Here is a 16,017-nt window from a genome sequence, read left to right as displayed (position 1 = left end):
GCCCTAGCTGTATCTTACAACAAATTGCATTTTTATTGATGAAGCTGGATTCAATGTGAACTAATCCGTCAACTGGGGTGGTCGAAGAAAGGAGAGAACTCAGTGGTTCGAACGAAGACGAAGAGGACACTCAATGTGACAATACTTGCAGCAATATCGAACAATGGTGTGGAGAATGCCTCTGCTAAAATGATCAAAGGGGCCACAACAGCTTCGATATTCATTGATTTTCTGAAGCCAATTATTCAGCGTTTAGACGAGACAAATGCCGCCCCCCATTTCTTCGTCATGGATTATTCGGGTATCCGTAGGGCTCGACCGTAGCAGAATTTATGAAGAACACAAGGCATCGTATACATTATTTGCCGCCATACTCACCCCTTCCTCAACCCGGTCGAAGAGACCTTTTCTAAGCTCAAGGGTTTAATGAAGAGAAAACCCGGCTTAGCCAGCGATCCGTTCTTGCATGACATAGCAGAATGCAGCAAACAAATCAGTCAGCGAGGGCCGGGTGAATCACCACTATCCCCCATAAATATCAGTCATGCCCGCTTCACAACAATTCGTCTTCACTCGCTTCACTGGTCTTGTTGGAGCGTAAATTTGGTGACTGTGAGTCTGTCCCACAGTTCATAGGAATTATAGCTACACTCATGCAGTGTGAATTCATCAAAAAACTCATAAAGAACCCTATTATAATAAAAGCAGTTCTCTTCCCCTTAGTCACAAATAACCACGGTTTTGAAGCTATTTTACAAGAACGGATACCTTTGTAAATAATTTATAATTGTGCGTCGTGCCTAGTACAATCCTTGTTGGCTTCACTCCGCTCTACCTGATTGCTATTCTTCATATCTCTTTTAGCTGCATATCGTAGAGTTACTATGACAGTTAATCAAAACAATGAATCACCAAACACCGAATAAGTATAAACACAAAGTCAAGTCGACCAGCTCCTTGAAGAGTTCAGTCAAAGAATGGTCATCGAAGATAATAAACAAGCCGAAGAATCAGCTAACGAAACAGAAATACCAGTGGAAATCCTTACCGAGTTGAAGGCATCTTCTTACCAAAAGACAACACCAAAAAGTTTAAACGAGAAGCACATAAGTACACTTCTAGCGAATGACTCTCTTCTCAGACAATCAACAAGAACCTTTTACCAGAAATCAGAAAATATCAAGTGGGCATCTCTCAAATTGCTAGCTGATTTATAAGATCACCGAAAACACCAGAGTTCAAGCTGGCATAGCAATCGCGCTGTACGAACAACTCGAATACCTCAAAGAGCATCAACAAAAAATTAGCGGAGAAGACGCCAAGATCTTGCTACAAAGAGCAAGCGAACAAGCAACTTTGGAATGGTTGCAGGAAAAGATCAGGGCAATGAAGTTAAAAACTATGCCCTCAAAGCTCTTAGAGTACCCCCCCCCCAAGCCTCAGACTCCTCGAATACGGTCAAGAAACCCAACGGAAAGCAAACGCTTTCGACGACGAATTCATCAAACACCTGTTCAAGCCAGGTTCGAGCAAAGGTTGCTCCAAAACGCAGTCCGAAACAGAGAATCCAACTAATCTTATCGACCAACCAGAGGACAGCATCGCGGAAGTTTAGGCAATACCTCCTTTTTACGGGGCTCGAGGAAGAGGTCGCTACTCCCACGGCCAATCACGAGAGAACAAATTTGCCACCTACAACAACACCAGCCAAGAATCAGCCCAACAGTAGCGCCAACGATACAAATCGACCAAACGAAACAAACAGAAACAGCACAAAAGACACCACTTATGCAACAGACGATAATAACAACAACCAACAACTCACCCAACAACGAACATTACGATATTCCATCAGATGGGATCCAACCGGAAATCGCCTCACCTCATTTTTACCACAATGGAAGAAAAATTACCAAACACCTATGGCCGTTGTCAGTGACAAAGAACGGTTACCGTCTCCAGTTTATCAAGAAACCAATACCATGGAGGACGAATCATGTGAAACGATCGACCAAGGATCAACAAGAGATCAACACTGCAGTCAACAAGTTTTTTCGGGGCGGAAACATAGAGAAAACGCCAACACAGGACAGGAGCTATCTGTCGAGTTCTTCACAATACAGGAAGCGAACAAACAGAGACCGATCCTCAATTGTCAAAGACTGAACCAGTACCGCCAATGCGAACATTTTCGAATGGAAGGAATACCAGCATTAAGGGACATCATCGAACCGCAGGACTATATTTGCAAGATAGACCTCAAAGATGCGTATGTGGCGGTCCCAATCCATCCGAACCCCAGGAAATTCCTGACATTTCTGAACGAAGAAATAGTGTAGCAGTATCAATCGCTCGCATCCGGACTAAGCACAGCTCCGAGAGTATTCAGCAAGATAATGAGGTATGCTGTAGAGCCACTGAGGAAAGAAGGAATTCAATGATCTACTATTTGGGCGATATCTGCATTCTAGCCAAGACAAAGCAAGAGATGACGAGGGTCACCCAGAAAATAATGGCACATCTACAGAGCCTTGGATTCTTGATCAACTTCCAGAAAAGCAATTTGATCCCCCAACAGGCGCAGGAATTCCTTGGTTTCCTTTTCAATTCGAAGATGACGATAACAGTCCCTCAAGTGAAAATCACCAAATTGCGACAGAGAATCAAGCAAGCGCAACAAAGCTAAGTCCCGAGATCATGCAGGTGGATAGCCAGTCTTTTGGGAAAAATAACAGCATTGATATCAGCAATGGGAGAAGCATTGCTACACATTCGTTATATGCAGAGAGACTTGGCGAAGAGCCTACAGAATTATGGTCACGACTGGGAGAAACCGTGCGGACTGTCGATGTCCAGCAAGAAGGAACTACGATGGTGGCAAGAACATATCACACTCAAGAATGACTTATCAATACAACAGCTGAAAATGAATAACCAAAAATCCAGATATATACGGATGCTTCGGAAACGGGCTGGGGAATCCCATCAGACATGGTTCAGACGTCGGGTTTTTGGACACAAGGAAAAACAGCACTCAATAAAGGTGAGAGAATTGAGGACGATATATTTTGCCTTGTTGCTCCATGCCGAAAACTTCATTCGACGATCCAGATATATAGCGACATTATAACCGCCATCAAGTATGTCACGAAAGCAGGGGGGACTTCATCGCCTTTACTTCAGGAGCTGGCAGTGGATTCAAGACATCTGCAATCACAACAATCTCCAGGTAATATACAGACATGTGCCACGATTAAACAACATCACTGCAGATCGCCTCAGCAGGAGGAAGATTCCACTATACGAGGAAGCCCTGCCAAAACGAATATTTGCCGAGATCCAAAGGAGAAGGGGACCATTGACGGTAGATGGCTTTGCGACACGAGCTATCAAGAAATTGGAACGGTTTTGGAGTCTACTCCCCGATCCGGAAGCTGAAGCCCTGGATGCGTTCAATCAGAAGTGGCCGAAGGAAGGCCTGTTTCTCCAACCACCGTGGAAACTGTTGCCAAGAGTGCTGAGGGAGATCAAACAGCAGAAGGTCAAGAAAACAGTAATGGTAACGCCATTCTGGCCCACCCAATTGTGGTTCCCCCTGATCCTGAATGAACATCTGGCCAAACCGGTACTGTTTCCAATGAAGAAATGGAAAATGGCCGCTTGGCGATTATCAGGAGAGCACACAAGGAAAGAGGCCTTACCGAAGATACTCAAAGTATCTGTTGAAAGCAAATCGGCTCAACACGCAAAAGGCATATAATCAAGGGTGGAATAAATGGTCGGCCTGGTGTAGAAGATTCCACCGTGGGATCCTGAAGAGTATGAGGTTCAACGCCTAGTGGAATTCTTCATGGAACATTCGAAGTACTCATACCATAATCCGAACACCATCCGTTCCGCAGTGGCCTCAGCTTACAAACATTTGCACCCGAACAAAACTCCAATCGCTGACCAGCCCTTGATCGCAGAAATTTTCAAGGCCAAAAAAAGAGAACCAGTTCGCATTCCATCCATAGAACAAACTGAAACATGGCATTTGGACATATTGACATATTGACAGATTTTATTAGATCAATGTCAAGATGGATGACCTACCTTTAGAGAAATTACAACAGAAGACCATTTTGTTGCTAGCCATCAGCCGCATGGGAAGGCCAAGATCGGAATTAGGAAGATTGCAATTTCGAGACGTGCACCTCATCAAAGAAGAACAGGCAGTAGTGGGCGCCTATATGCAATTTCGAGACAACAAAGAAACGCAACTCAAGACACTGAAGTTGGGCAAATCCCAGAAGAATGCATGTGCCCGGTGAGCGCCCTCGAAAGGTTCATGCAGAGATCAACGCACATGAGAAACGGCCTCCCGGAAGAACACACACTATTTCTGGCGTATATAGAAGACATATCGAAAACACGATCGGTGAAGCCAATCACAGTAGCGAACTGGATTAAGAATCAAATGAGTAAAGCGGGCATTGATACGAAGACGTACAAAGCTCACTCAGTTAGATCGGCGGCGACTACCAAAGTCGTTCAACAGGGGCACTCGATCAGGTCTGTCAAGGAACACGCAAACTGGAGCCTTACGAGCAACACGTTCGAAAAATACTCTATAAACCACCGGCCCAGGAGACACAAAGTACCGTCATTACAAAGACACTTTTTCGGTTCCGGAAAATAGTACCTCATTGGAAGGCGGAGTGAAGCCAACAAGGATCGTGCTAGGCACGACGCACAATCGCAAATAAACAAAAGAGAGCGTCTTTCGCACCCTGTAGTCAGTACCTAAAGTCGTCCGTTTCTAGTGAGAAGAATTGTCTATCACATTAACGAACCCAGTTATCTTACCGCTTTAACTCAAACATGCAAGCTCAGCGCCTAATGAACGTGGAGCAGTAAAACGAGGGAAAACGAGCGAAAACGAGTGAAAACAAGTGAAGTCGAGTGAAGTCGAGTGAAGACGAGTGAAGTTGAGTGAAAACGAGTCACAGTCGAGTGAAGTGGAGTGAAAACTGAAGTTGAGTGAAATTGAGTGTAAACGAGTCACAGTCGAGTGAAGTGGAGTGAAAACGAGTGAAGTTGAGTGAAGTTGAGTGAAAACGAGTCACAGTCGTGTGAAGTGGAGTGAAAACGAGTCACAGTCGAGTGAAGTTGAGTGAAAACGAGTGAAGTTGAGTGAAGTTGAGTGAAAACGAGTGAAGTTGAGTGAAGTTGAGTGAAAACGAGTCACAGTCGAGTGAAGTTGAGTGAAGTTGAGTGAAAACGAGTGAAGTTGAGTGAAGTGGAGTAAAAACGAGTGAAGTTTAGTGAAGTTGAGTGAAAACGAGTCACTGTCGAGTGAAGTTGAGTGAAGTGGAGTGAAAACGAGTGAAGTTGAGTGAAGTGGAGTGAAAACGAGTGAAGTTGAGTGAAGTTGAGTGAAAACGAGTCACAGTCGAGTGAAGTGAAGTGAAAACGAGTGAAGTTGAGTGGAGTTGAGTGAAAACGAGTCACAGTCGAGTGAAGTGGAGTGAAGTGGAGTGAAAACGAGTGAAGTTGAGTGAAAACGAGTCACAGTCGAGTGAAGTTGAGTGAAGTTGAGTGAAAACGAGTCACAGTCGTGTGAAGTTGAGTGAAAACGAGTGAAGTTGAGTGAAGTTGAGTGAAAACGAGTGAAGTTGAGTGAAGTTGAGTGAAGTGGAGTGAAAACGAGTGAAGTTGAGTGAAGTGGAGTGAAAACGAGTGAAGTTGAGTGAAGTTGAGTGAAAACGAGTCACAGTCGAGTGAAGTGAAGTGAAAACGAGTGAAGTTGAGTGGAGTTGAGTGAAAACGAGTCACAGTCGAGTGAAGTGGAGTGAAGTGGAGTGAAAACGAGTGAAGTTGAGTGAAAACGAGTCACAGTCGAGTGAAGTTGAGTGAAGTTGAGTGAAAACGAGTCACAGTCGTGTGAAGTTGAGTGAAAACGAGTCACAGTCGAGTGAAGTTGAGTGAAGTTGAGTGAAAACGAGTCACAGTCGTGTGAAGTTGAGTGAAGTGGAGTGAAAACGAGTCACAGTCTTAGTCTTTTTCTAACCCACACGTCCAGCCGCAGCTCACTAAAGCTCCGACACCAATTTATTGTCATCCAAGCTTCCTTCGTCCTGATAAATTATCATGGAGACGACTCTGGTGAATTTGCGATACTGTTGCCATGTCTGCAGCAGGTTTCTCGCAGATGCATCCAGTCTAAAAAGACATTACATCAAAACGCATCAAATCTTTTTGCCTTCACGCCCAGAAGGCGGCCCGTCCCGTATGGATACGCCTCAGTACACCTATATCACACAGCAAAGCGACAGAAGCCATCCATCAATACAAACACAGTATGCGTGCCTATCTTGCTTAGCGCATTACCCCAACATGCCTGATCTTTCTGACCATATCGAGAATATTCATCTGGTGCCAACATCAACCGGCAGTGCGACCAGAAACCACGACAACACCGACGGTGCAACTGTTTTAACAGAGCAAGATACAGAAGAGCCAAGCCGGAAACGACTATGCCATGTGAACACAGACAGTCCTGCCCCAATTGTGGGCAGCAATAACACAATATACAAGTTCACATCTTCGCATCAGACATATCAAGCCTTGGAGGTGTCGCGTATCAACCCAAAAACGATTGACGCACTGTCATCCATTGTGACGATTATCGCCCCTTGTAATCCGTCCTTGTCACCAGATCTCCTCTTAGACTTGCGCGAACTTAAGGCGGCCCACGCATCACTTGCTTATCTCAAGCAATTTCCCGCAACGTTTACCCTCCTGATGGGCGCGATGAACCAGCCTATCGAGAAACTGCCCGTTTGGCTGTGGGGGAATCCTGCTGAGAACGCTCTCTCTATCGCGGAAAAGCAACTCATACTGACCGTACGTTTTGTGCTGACTGATTATGCAAATAACAACAACAACGAGCAGGTGGCACCCTTTTCCGACGTCAGCGAGCGAACTTTCCTCATAAATCATGTCGTTCCCATCTTTAAAACATTCGGAAACCAAACAAAATTGCTCTCCTTCAACTGGTGTGAGTCACAGCTCATGCAACATTCTCGGCAATCTCGTGTCATGGTTGATATCGGCCAGCTGAACGAGACGACACTGCGTTTTGTCGACGGACTCGGCTTCGACAAGAATAACGTCGAACGACTAATCCTCGAGGTCCCCGGTGGGCGTTTGTCCAACAACCGCCTCCATGCGAGTGATGATACACTCAAAATCATGCACAGTTTAATGTGTGTTTTAAAAGGAGATGCCCAGACTCACGCCAATGCAAGTCTGGTCACGTATAAGCGGGTGAAGGCGTTTGGTGTACAGACGGTGCAAGACGTTGTTATCCTTTCAGAAATGTCACTCGGGGATAATTGCAAGTATGCATACAAAGAAGTAATGACTGCCGCCGTCCCAGTCAACGATAGCCACCGAAGCAAATGGTTGCCTATGTTTGATCTTTTGGCATATTTATATGTGCAACTTAACGAACAGGTCAACATCATCAGGCGGCTTCAGGAAGAGCATGATGGGGTGCACGTTGTGGATCAAAACATGACTCTCATTTCAACCTTGTATGAGCAATAGTTGTACCCTTGCCATATCTTTCATTTCTCAAGCTGATTTCTTTTTATCTTCTACGACTCTCCCCCAAAGTTATATCTTGCACCTCTTCCTTTCTATCTTCAGATCTCCCCCCAAAGTTATACCTTGCGCCTCTTCCTTTCTATCTTCAGATACCAACTCTTTATTTCTTTAAGGATCTGTATTGACTTCTAGTTTTATTTCATCTTCTTCTTATTCTGTTAACCTCCAACTTCACAAAGATGACTTCAATCGTCATAAAATTTGCCACAATAAATGGCTGCATGTCTAGGATGCTTCTTGTTACCCTTGCTGAATAAGATTAATCCCGTCGAGTCTCTACTTGATGCACAGTGGTATCGATTCAGCGTTTCAGCGTATCAGCCCAGAGAATTGTATCAGTTCGTAGGCCTAGAGTACGAGGACCTGAAGATTCGTTCATTTTTGCGTGCATTAGATCCTTACTAATCCCATTTTGCTTGGTCGGGTGCTCCTCTCTTTTCTTATTATTTTGTTCGTTCTTTTCTGATATTATCTCCTCCAGCGCGTCTGAAGCCTGGCTGTCTTCAGTCACAGAAGCCGACAGGTCCAAGAAACAACGATAGAAACAACAAGTACAAGATTTGAACGTAATAAAAACTTGACGAGAACTCTGTTCCTGAGGATGTCACTGTTTATACGTGGATGACGCTGAAGAAAGTCCAGCTGAAGAAAAGAGCAGTAAGGTCAGTGAAAACGAGTAAATTATTATTCTGTCAAAAAAATATTGGACCTTGAGGAAAACCACACTTACTTGGTACAACCTTACGTAGCCAATCATCTGACCCGAACTGCCATACCTTTTACAGAAGGCGAGTGAAGACGAGTGGAAACGAGTCACAATGGAGATCGTTACGAAAGCGGGGTCCCATTTTCCCTCATAAGAAGCCGTCACATTGACACGCCATTTCCACTAATGCTGTAATATTGGTGCTGCTTCATAATACAAGGCGATCTAACCACTCTCTTTTTATTACACCATGGGCGACCACAAACACAAATCCAAAGACAGGGACTCACGGAAAAAGTCGAAAAAGGAGAATAAAGAACGTCGAGATCACAAGAAACATAAAAAGAGTTCAAAAAAGACATCGTCGGACGATGAAGCCGATGTTGACTACTCGGATCCTTCCCTCTGGGTAGAAAAAGCCAACGACACTCCGCCTCCAGCCGAATCCACACCGGCATCCGAACCAGCTGCAGCTCGTCACGGATGGATGCTCGACGAATCGTTTGATTTTGGGTCCATGGGAGTCGCGCAAAAGAAAGAAGAAGCTCCCAAGCCAGAAGTAAGACTATTAAAGTTTTTTTCTTCCTTTGACCATTGAGACGTGGGAGCCAGCGTGAACTAAAAAAGCAAATCTTTGAATCATAGCCCAAAGTGAGTGTTTTGGATGTCAACCCATACGTCCCAACCGGAGTGTCTCTGGATAATACATCCAGCGTAAAGAAGGGCATCGAATTTGGGGACGCAGGATCCAGTTGGCGTATGATGAAATTAAGACGTGTCATGGAACAAGCCGAGGATGAACAACGCCCCTTGGAGGAAGTAGCATTGGAACGTTACGGTGTAAGTGGATCAAAACGCGATCTGATTAAAACAATAGAACGAGACAAAAAAAAGCAGAGCAAAGGGTATTGATACTTTTGAACCATTCCTAGACGATGGAAAAAGTGAAAGAGGCATTTGCCGAACGAGAATACCTGGATCAACGTAAAAGTCGAGGTGGACGCGGTTCTTCAAGAAGAGGAGAAAGCGATCGAGGCGATCGTCGAGGACAACAAGAGGGTCAGCGATTCATGTTTACAAACACGGATCCGGCGGCGCCTCAGTCGTCGTTCCGTCGTCCAGATCATGCACGACGGTCACCCCAGGAGGTGGATGAATTTGGTCGAGAAATGAAACGCCGCCGTCGTCGATCGGTGACTCCGTCGCCTTCCACCCCACCTTCGAGTTCAACCGAAGCGGCCGCGAAAAAGTTGTTGGCGGAAGCGGCCAATGCGCCGGTTCACACCCCTGTGCTTATCACCCAACACGATTTACCCAATGCTTTTTCAACCGAATCCAATGTTTCGCGTGACCAACTCAACAAACTGAACGCGAAAATTGTGAAAGCGCGATTAATTGGAAGCGACAACCTGGAAGCGCTCGAAAAGGAATACGAAGAACAGGTGCGGTTGTTCGAAATGGCTCAAGAAGCCACCGGCGTAAGTGGTCTAAAAATATTTTTGCATCGATCAATTGTACGAGTGTGACCGGCTTCTGATCCAGGATTGATTTTTTTTTCAATTCTTTTCTAGTCAAAAAAAGTGGAAGTGCTTCCCACCGTGGACAGTCAGGGAAAACTGTACGATTATGCATTATCGCGAGGTCCGGCCATGGAAGAAAGTTCACATATCGGGCAGTCGAAAAAACGAAAGGAAAAATTCGAAGGTACCCATGACCGAGTGACGGGCGAACGATTAAAGTATGCGAGTTCGGACGATACCATGTCGTTGATGGACATGGTGAAGCAAGAAAAAGCAGGCAGTCGGTCCGCGACGAACATGGACTTGGACTTTGCTAACCGTATCGTGCGCGATGCTCGATTTGAAGTAAGGCCAACTTATGTCTGACGAGGGAATGGAGGGAATGGAGGGAATGGAGGGAATGGACAAGTTGACGTCGATGTGGTCTTTCTTTTCGTTTAGGACAATCTGGAATATCTGGATGAAAAGGCCGACATCATGGCTACCAAGAAAGGGGTATCGGAGGAACAAAAAATGCGATCGGCCATTCAGGGTAAGCGAGAAAATCGAGATTGGTGTTGGCACAATCGATGGAGGAGGCAAGATCAAAGATTGATTTACACTTTTTTGGAATCCAGATTACAAAAAGGTCCAGAGTGCGTTGGATAAATGTCGCTTATGTTATCACTTCCCGAACCCTCCTCAAGTGAGCGTGATTGCTCTGGGCGTACAAACGTACCTGGCCCTGCCAAACGTGACGGAGCTAGTGCCTTTCCACTGTCAGATCATTCCTGTTTCACATGTGTCATCCACTTTGGAACTTGATAACGAAGTGTGGGATGAAATCAGGGTACGTCATGAAGGGTGGTTTCGCAAGAGTCGGTAGTGAAAAAGACTGACGTAGATTAATATGACAGAATTTCCAAAAATGTTTAATGCAAATGTTTCACGAGCAAGACTGTGGTGTTGTGTTTATGGAAACGGCGATGAATTTCCGCCAGCATCGTCACACAGCCATTGAAGTGATCCCCATTCCTTATGGTGTTTATGAAGATGCAGCCGCTTATTTCAAGGTAAAGAAAAAAAAACAACGTTAGTTGTCCAAGAGAAAAAAAAAAGGTTTGATCGATGATACTAATATCTAGTGATTGTTGGATGGGGTTACTCTAGGAAGCAATCATGTCCAGCGAAGAAGAGTGGACCCAACACAAGAAACTAATTGATACGTCGGCACGTGGCTTCCGAAACTGCATGGTGAAAAATTTGCCGTATTTCCATGTGTGGTGCGGTTTGGACAAGAGTTACGGCCACGTTATTGAGAATGAACGAGAATTCCCTTACTGGTTTGGCAAAGTAAGCATTGCTGATATGGGATCCAAAAGGGACAACCGAGTCGATTGAATTTATTGTTTAATTATTCTTTGTAGGAAGTGGTGGCGGGTATGTTGGATATTGGACCAGAGCGCTGGCGCCGCCCAAGATTTTGTAACCCACATGATAACCGAAAACGGTTAGAGGAGTTTTCAGCGTCCTGGAAAAAGTGGGATTGGACGGCTCAACTGGAACAAGAACAAGCGTAAAAAAAAAAAGTTCAATCATCGACTCTTTTTTACACAAAATGATTTTTTTTCTTTTGAAAAACATGCGTGTACTGCATGTGGATGATGGTGTAAATATAAAAGACATAGTGAAATGATATCCCGTGTAAAGCATAAACAATAGGATAGTTTTTTAGGCTCCAAAATCTCAGTGGAGTAATTAAAAAATTTCTATGGCTTTAAAATTTGCAAGTTGGACCCAAGTGATCCGACTTGTGATCTGAATATGAAAATCAAAAACCTGCAGATTCGATACCGCCTAGAGGTAAAGCCTGAAATAATGAGATAAAGTATAAAGGTCATCTTGAATGAAAAGGGATAAACCCTGCTCTTTCTATTTTCCTTGTTCATGACTGAACGGGAATCTTTTTGATGTTTCTTACTGTCATCCATATATGAAAAAACCCCAAATCGGAATCTAAAATGACGACTTTTTTCCACCACAGAATGATGCGAGTCATTTATGCTGTTGAACGTAATATGGACCGTATCCTTAGCAGATACAATATTAACTGTGTGCATAACAAGGCTTCTATAATATTATAACATATTAATCTCAAGTTATGTATTTCGTTACTGAGAGTCAAAGGGCATGATAATGAGAGGGAACATAAAGACAAGGGAATATGATATGTAAGAAAAAAAAAGTTAATTTTAGAAAAAAGTTAATTTCTGAGGATGAAATAGCGTGAAAGCGACCAGTGGTTTTTCAAGAAAAGCTAGGAACCGAACCGATAGTGAAAAATCACCAAAAAGTAGACCATGTTATGTTTGGCAATGGTTTGAGAAAAAGAGTCCAAAAACGGTGTGATTTAGTGTTTTCTTGTCCCACACGGAACACACCGCTTCTTAAAACAAGCACAAAAAAAAGGTGTGCTGCAAGAACAAAGAGAGAGAGAAAGAGCAGAAAAACCCCAATTTTTCAGGCGGCCCTTTTTCTTTTTCTTATTCAATACCCACTTGCCTTTTTTTTTTTTTTACTTCCTTTCTTCTTTTTGCATTTCAACGTCTTGTTCCCCTTTTGAATACACCGTTTTATTTTTTTTTTCTAGTTTTCTGCTATTGTCCTCTACGACGATATAAAACGATCCTTATTTTAGCTTTCATTTTAAAAACCAACAAGTCGAAGAAGCATATACGGCGACATGCTCAGTTCTTCGTGCCTTGTAGATAAACATACCACGCCGTCGTCTCAATCGAACCTTGCATCAGTGGCGACTTCGTCTCTTCACGCCAACGATGCTCCCAGCGGCATACCCGAATTTGTAAAAAAATTATTCTAGTAAGCCCATCGAGTGGGGATGACAAAAGAACCGCCACGTTTTTTTTTCTAGTCAGGTGTTTTGACCTTTTTTTTCTGAATTTGCAATAGCATGTTGCAGGATAACTCATTTCCTCACATTCTGTCTTGGGGCGTGGGAGGCGAATCCTTTGTTGTTAAGGAACCCAACGAATTTGCGCGACTGATTCTTCCCAAACATTTCAAACATTCGAATTTTGCGAGTTTTGTTCGTCAATTAAACAAGTATGACTTTCACAAGATACGCAATCCAGAAGACGGACCGCGACCTTACGGTGATCAGGTACATACTTCTCTTTTTTTTTTTTTTTTCCTACGAACCTTTTTCCCCTTTTTTCCCTCTATTTTTTTTTTTTTATTATTTTTTCATGTCGCTATGGGAGTTTGTGAGTGGTGCAGTCTTTTTTGGGTCTCCGCATTTAGACTTTTGGAGTAACACCAAAATGGACAAAGAGCGCTAAAACGCAACGGATTAAAAAAAAAAAAAAAGGAAGAAAAGAAAAAAAAAAGTGATACAATGGCATATCGTTTCCTTGCAAGGGCATAGGTGGTTTTGCTTATAACGATTTTGATCATGGACTAACAGGATCGCAAATGGTTTGATGGTTGTAGGTGTGGGAATTCCGGCATCCAAATTTTCAATATGACAGAAAGGAACTGTTAGAAGGCATCAAGGTACAGTAATAAAAATTGGGATGCATGACAACAACCAGAAGTCATTGACCGGTATCCTCTTCGTTTAGAGAAAAACCTCGGCGAAACCCGTTCGTTCAAACTCATCCACAGCATCGGCATCTCAACTTCACGCAAGCTCTCATTCATCCATTCAAGCTAAACATCGCGCATCAGGAACTTCAGCACAAGATCAACTCAAAGCATTAACAGCCCAGCTGCAGACACAAATAGAACAAATGCAACAAACACAAACCAACATGGACCATCATTTACAAGCCCTCGCCAAGAAATACACCACCACCTTTCAGGACATTGTCAACTTTAACAAGAAAAGAATCGGTCAAGATCATCTCGTGCAGAAAATGATGCAGTTCATGATGCATCAAGGTAAACTATCAAGTGATGGACTGGATTGACTGCTTTTTTGGTTGCTAATCAGATTCAATGAATTGAGTAGAAGCGGCAGCCCAGGGGATGCATTCACGCGGGCGTGACATCCATGATAATGCGACTTACTCATCGGAATCAATCTCCAGACTGGATGAAATGCAGCGGATGTTCGCATCGTACAATTCGGTTGCACAAGCCAGTGAAGGACAAATGAATCAAATCACACAACACGTGGAAAATCTGCAACACACTTTCGCTTCCGCATCGCCCATGATGTCCGATCCAGTCCCCCCTCCCTCCACCACCACAAACACAACCACGACTTATACGACCACTCAACCCAACACCACGACAACCACCGCCATCGCCACGTCATCTCCTCCTTCCTCTGCCGCGGTTCTTCGTTCCCACGTCGTGGATCCTTTAAGCGCCACCGTGACCGACCCGATCGTGGTTTCTTCGACGACAATGACCTCCGCCCCCGTTTCGACGACTGTTACCACGACACCGCAGGATGTCTTTCCCATGGAAACCGCTGCCATGATTTCGAATCCAGCCGTGGTGGGTCACGACGGAATGGCGGTGCTCACCATAAGTCCGTCTGCACCTGCAACGTCCGATACCATGACCGCCATCACCCCCGCCCCGACCGCATTGACAACTTCACGCGGTATCAAACGTAAATCACTTATTCCAGGATGGACCATTCCCCCCAAAGTGCTGTTGGTCGATGATGATTCCATTTTCCGTCGTCTCTCCACACGCTTACTGCAACTCGCCGGATGTACCATTGACGTTGCCGTGGACGGATTGGAAGCCCTCACCAAGCTGAGTTCGGATCGCTACGACATTGTTCTCATGGTAAGTCCCTTTTATTTTTGGTTTTGACATGGGAATGACCTGATGGATTCGACTGACACCTTCGGGGCTTTCTGTTAGGATATCATGATGCCTAATTTAGATGGTATCTCCGCTACGAAGAACATTCGTCTGTACGATACCTGGACGCCCATTATCTCCATGACAGCCAATACCACGGATCGCGATATTCAGCAGTACATTACGAGTGGAATGACAGATGTGTTACCCAAACCTTTGGATCAGCGGATGTTGTGCAAACTGCTTGAACGGTATTGCGCGCATCTGAAACTGGTGGGACATCGTCAAGGTCAAGAAGGCGAGATTCGTCGTAGCCTTGAACTCGGGTTAAGTACGCCGATGATCAAAGTGATTGAAGAAGGCACGCAAGACAAAGGCAAACAAGTGGCCACCCAGCAAGGGGTCGATTTGACCACGACCACCACGTTTATCAATATGCAGGATATCACTCAATTGAACGATTTCATGGGATTTGTGTCCCAACGATACCAACCTTCACCGGCGCCACCGTTGTCCGTTCCTTCCAACTTGCAGCAATTACCTTACTCTTATTCCCTTCCTGCCTCATCCGAAGCCACGTCCGTGCCAGCGTCGATGGCCGTCGCTTCCACGCTTGCCACCCCTCCCTCCGCCCCGTCTCAGGGCCATTGGCAAATTTATGTAAATAATCAATCACTGCAGCATGTTCGAGGAGACGAAGCATTTTACGATGACGGATCGATGCATGACGGTCATCGAAAGAAGCACAAGCCCAATAGCTGCTTTACTTAGCATCTCTCACGCAACCTTTTTTCTACCCATTTTCCTCAATACTTACGTCATTTATGTTTGTTTTATCTACTTTCATTGGTTTTGGCTTCATTCTTTTGTTGTTGTTTCTTTTGGATAGGCTTTTTTGTTTTTTTCTTTATGTTTGTCTTTCGTTTTTTATTATTATATATTGTTTTCACTTTTTCGCCTTTATCCCTTCTTGATGATGGCCCAGGCCGCCTTCACCAAGGGGGAGGGGGAAGGGGGGGGGGGGTGTTCAAGCCGTGAGGATGACATAGTTCACATGATGATAATACACAAATTGTATATACAGCAAGAAAACCACTTTATCTACAGAAGCTTTTCTTTTTGGCGACGTTGCAACGGCATGTCTTGATGCCGTGCAAACGCCAGTCTCTGTTCCCCAGAACAACAAACCTCTTTACATGCCAATTTTTAAGCAGTATTTTTTGTGGTAATGAACTTTGAATAAAGTGTGAATCATGCACAATCTCCACTTGAATGAATTGTGTGATGCGGTACCGTAAACTTCATCCAAACTTGGCT

The 16,017-nt window shown here is 44.4% G+C and overlaps 4 protein-coding genes across 4 annotated transcripts; all 4 read left to right on the top strand.

Annotated features, from left to right (window-relative positions):
• Positions 1 to 132: 132 nt before the first annotated feature.
• Positions 133 to 504, top strand: BYT42DRAFT_471807 (uncharacterized protein; the record flags this gene model as incomplete). The annotated part of the gene is given in 2 exon segments (XM_051563569.1): positions 133 to 320; positions 339 to 504. Coding segments are annotated over 2 exon segments (354 nt in total), but the record flags the coding sequence as incomplete, so codon positions are not given.
• A 5,874-nt stretch (positions 505 to 6,378) lies between these two features.
• Positions 6,379 to 7,593, top strand: BYT42DRAFT_498822 (uncharacterized protein; the record flags this gene model as incomplete). Its single annotated transcript, XM_051564590.1, has 1 exon — positions 6,379 to 7,593. One exon carries the CDS (start codon positions 6,379 to 6,381, stop codon positions 7,591 to 7,593), a length of 1,215 nt encoding a protein of 404 aa, XP_051422145.1.
• A 1,016-nt stretch (positions 7,594 to 8,609) lies between these two features.
• Positions 8,610 to 11,438, top strand: BYT42DRAFT_546754 (CwfJ C-terminus 1-domain-containing protein-like protein; the record flags this gene model as incomplete). The annotated part of the gene is made up of 9 exons (XM_051565904.1): positions 8,610 to 8,918; positions 9,005 to 9,199; positions 9,292 to 9,837; positions 9,931 to 10,224; positions 10,321 to 10,411; positions 10,497 to 10,708; positions 10,776 to 10,931; positions 11,029 to 11,211; positions 11,286 to 11,438. 9 exons carry the CDS (start codon positions 8,610 to 8,612, stop codon positions 11,436 to 11,438), a joined length of 2,139 nt encoding a protein of 712 aa, XP_051422144.1.
• A 910-nt stretch (positions 11,439 to 12,348) lies between these two features.
• On the top strand, positions 12,349 to 15,697 carry BYT42DRAFT_573116 (uncharacterized protein). Its single transcript, XM_051568696.1, has 6 exons — positions 12,349 to 12,738; positions 12,829 to 13,039; positions 13,369 to 13,431; positions 13,500 to 13,818; positions 13,889 to 14,682; positions 14,761 to 15,697. The coding sequence occupies exons 1-6, from the start codon at positions 12,602 to 12,604 to the stop codon at positions 15,469 to 15,471; spliced, it is 2,235 nt and encodes a 744-aa protein (XP_051422143.1). The 5' UTR covers positions 12,349 to 12,601; the 3' UTR covers positions 15,472 to 15,697.
• The last annotated feature ends 320 nt before the right edge of the window (positions 15,698 to 16,017 follow it).

The sequence above is a fragment of the Radiomyces spectabilis genome (genome assembly GCF_025331425.1).
Source record: "Radiomyces spectabilis strain NRRL 2753 chromosome Unknown BYT42scaffold_8, whole genome shotgun sequence".
Lineage (NCBI taxonomy): Eukaryota > Fungi > Mucoromycota > Mucoromycetes > Mucorales > Radiomycetaceae > Radiomyces > Radiomyces spectabilis.
The sequence above is the reverse complement of the archived record's forward strand: the minus strand, read 5'-3'. Positions and strand labels throughout refer to the sequence as shown.

What these genes read in the sequence shown, in the direction of transcription:
- BYT42DRAFT_573116 (XM_051568696.1), top strand. Translation starts at nt 12,602, where the DNA reads ATGCTCAGTTCTTCGTGCCTTGTAGATAAACATACCACGCCGTCGTCT. An exon ending in CGCGACCTTACGGTGATCAG is followed by an intron (nt 13,040 to 13,368) that starts GTACATACTTCT and finishes TGATGGTTGTAG; the next exon opens with GTGTGGGAATTCCGGCATCC. An exon ending in GCAGTTCATGATGCATCAAG is followed by an intron (nt 13,819 to 13,888) that starts GTAAACTATCAA and finishes TGAATTGAGTAG; the next exon opens with AAGCGGCAGCCCAGGGGATG.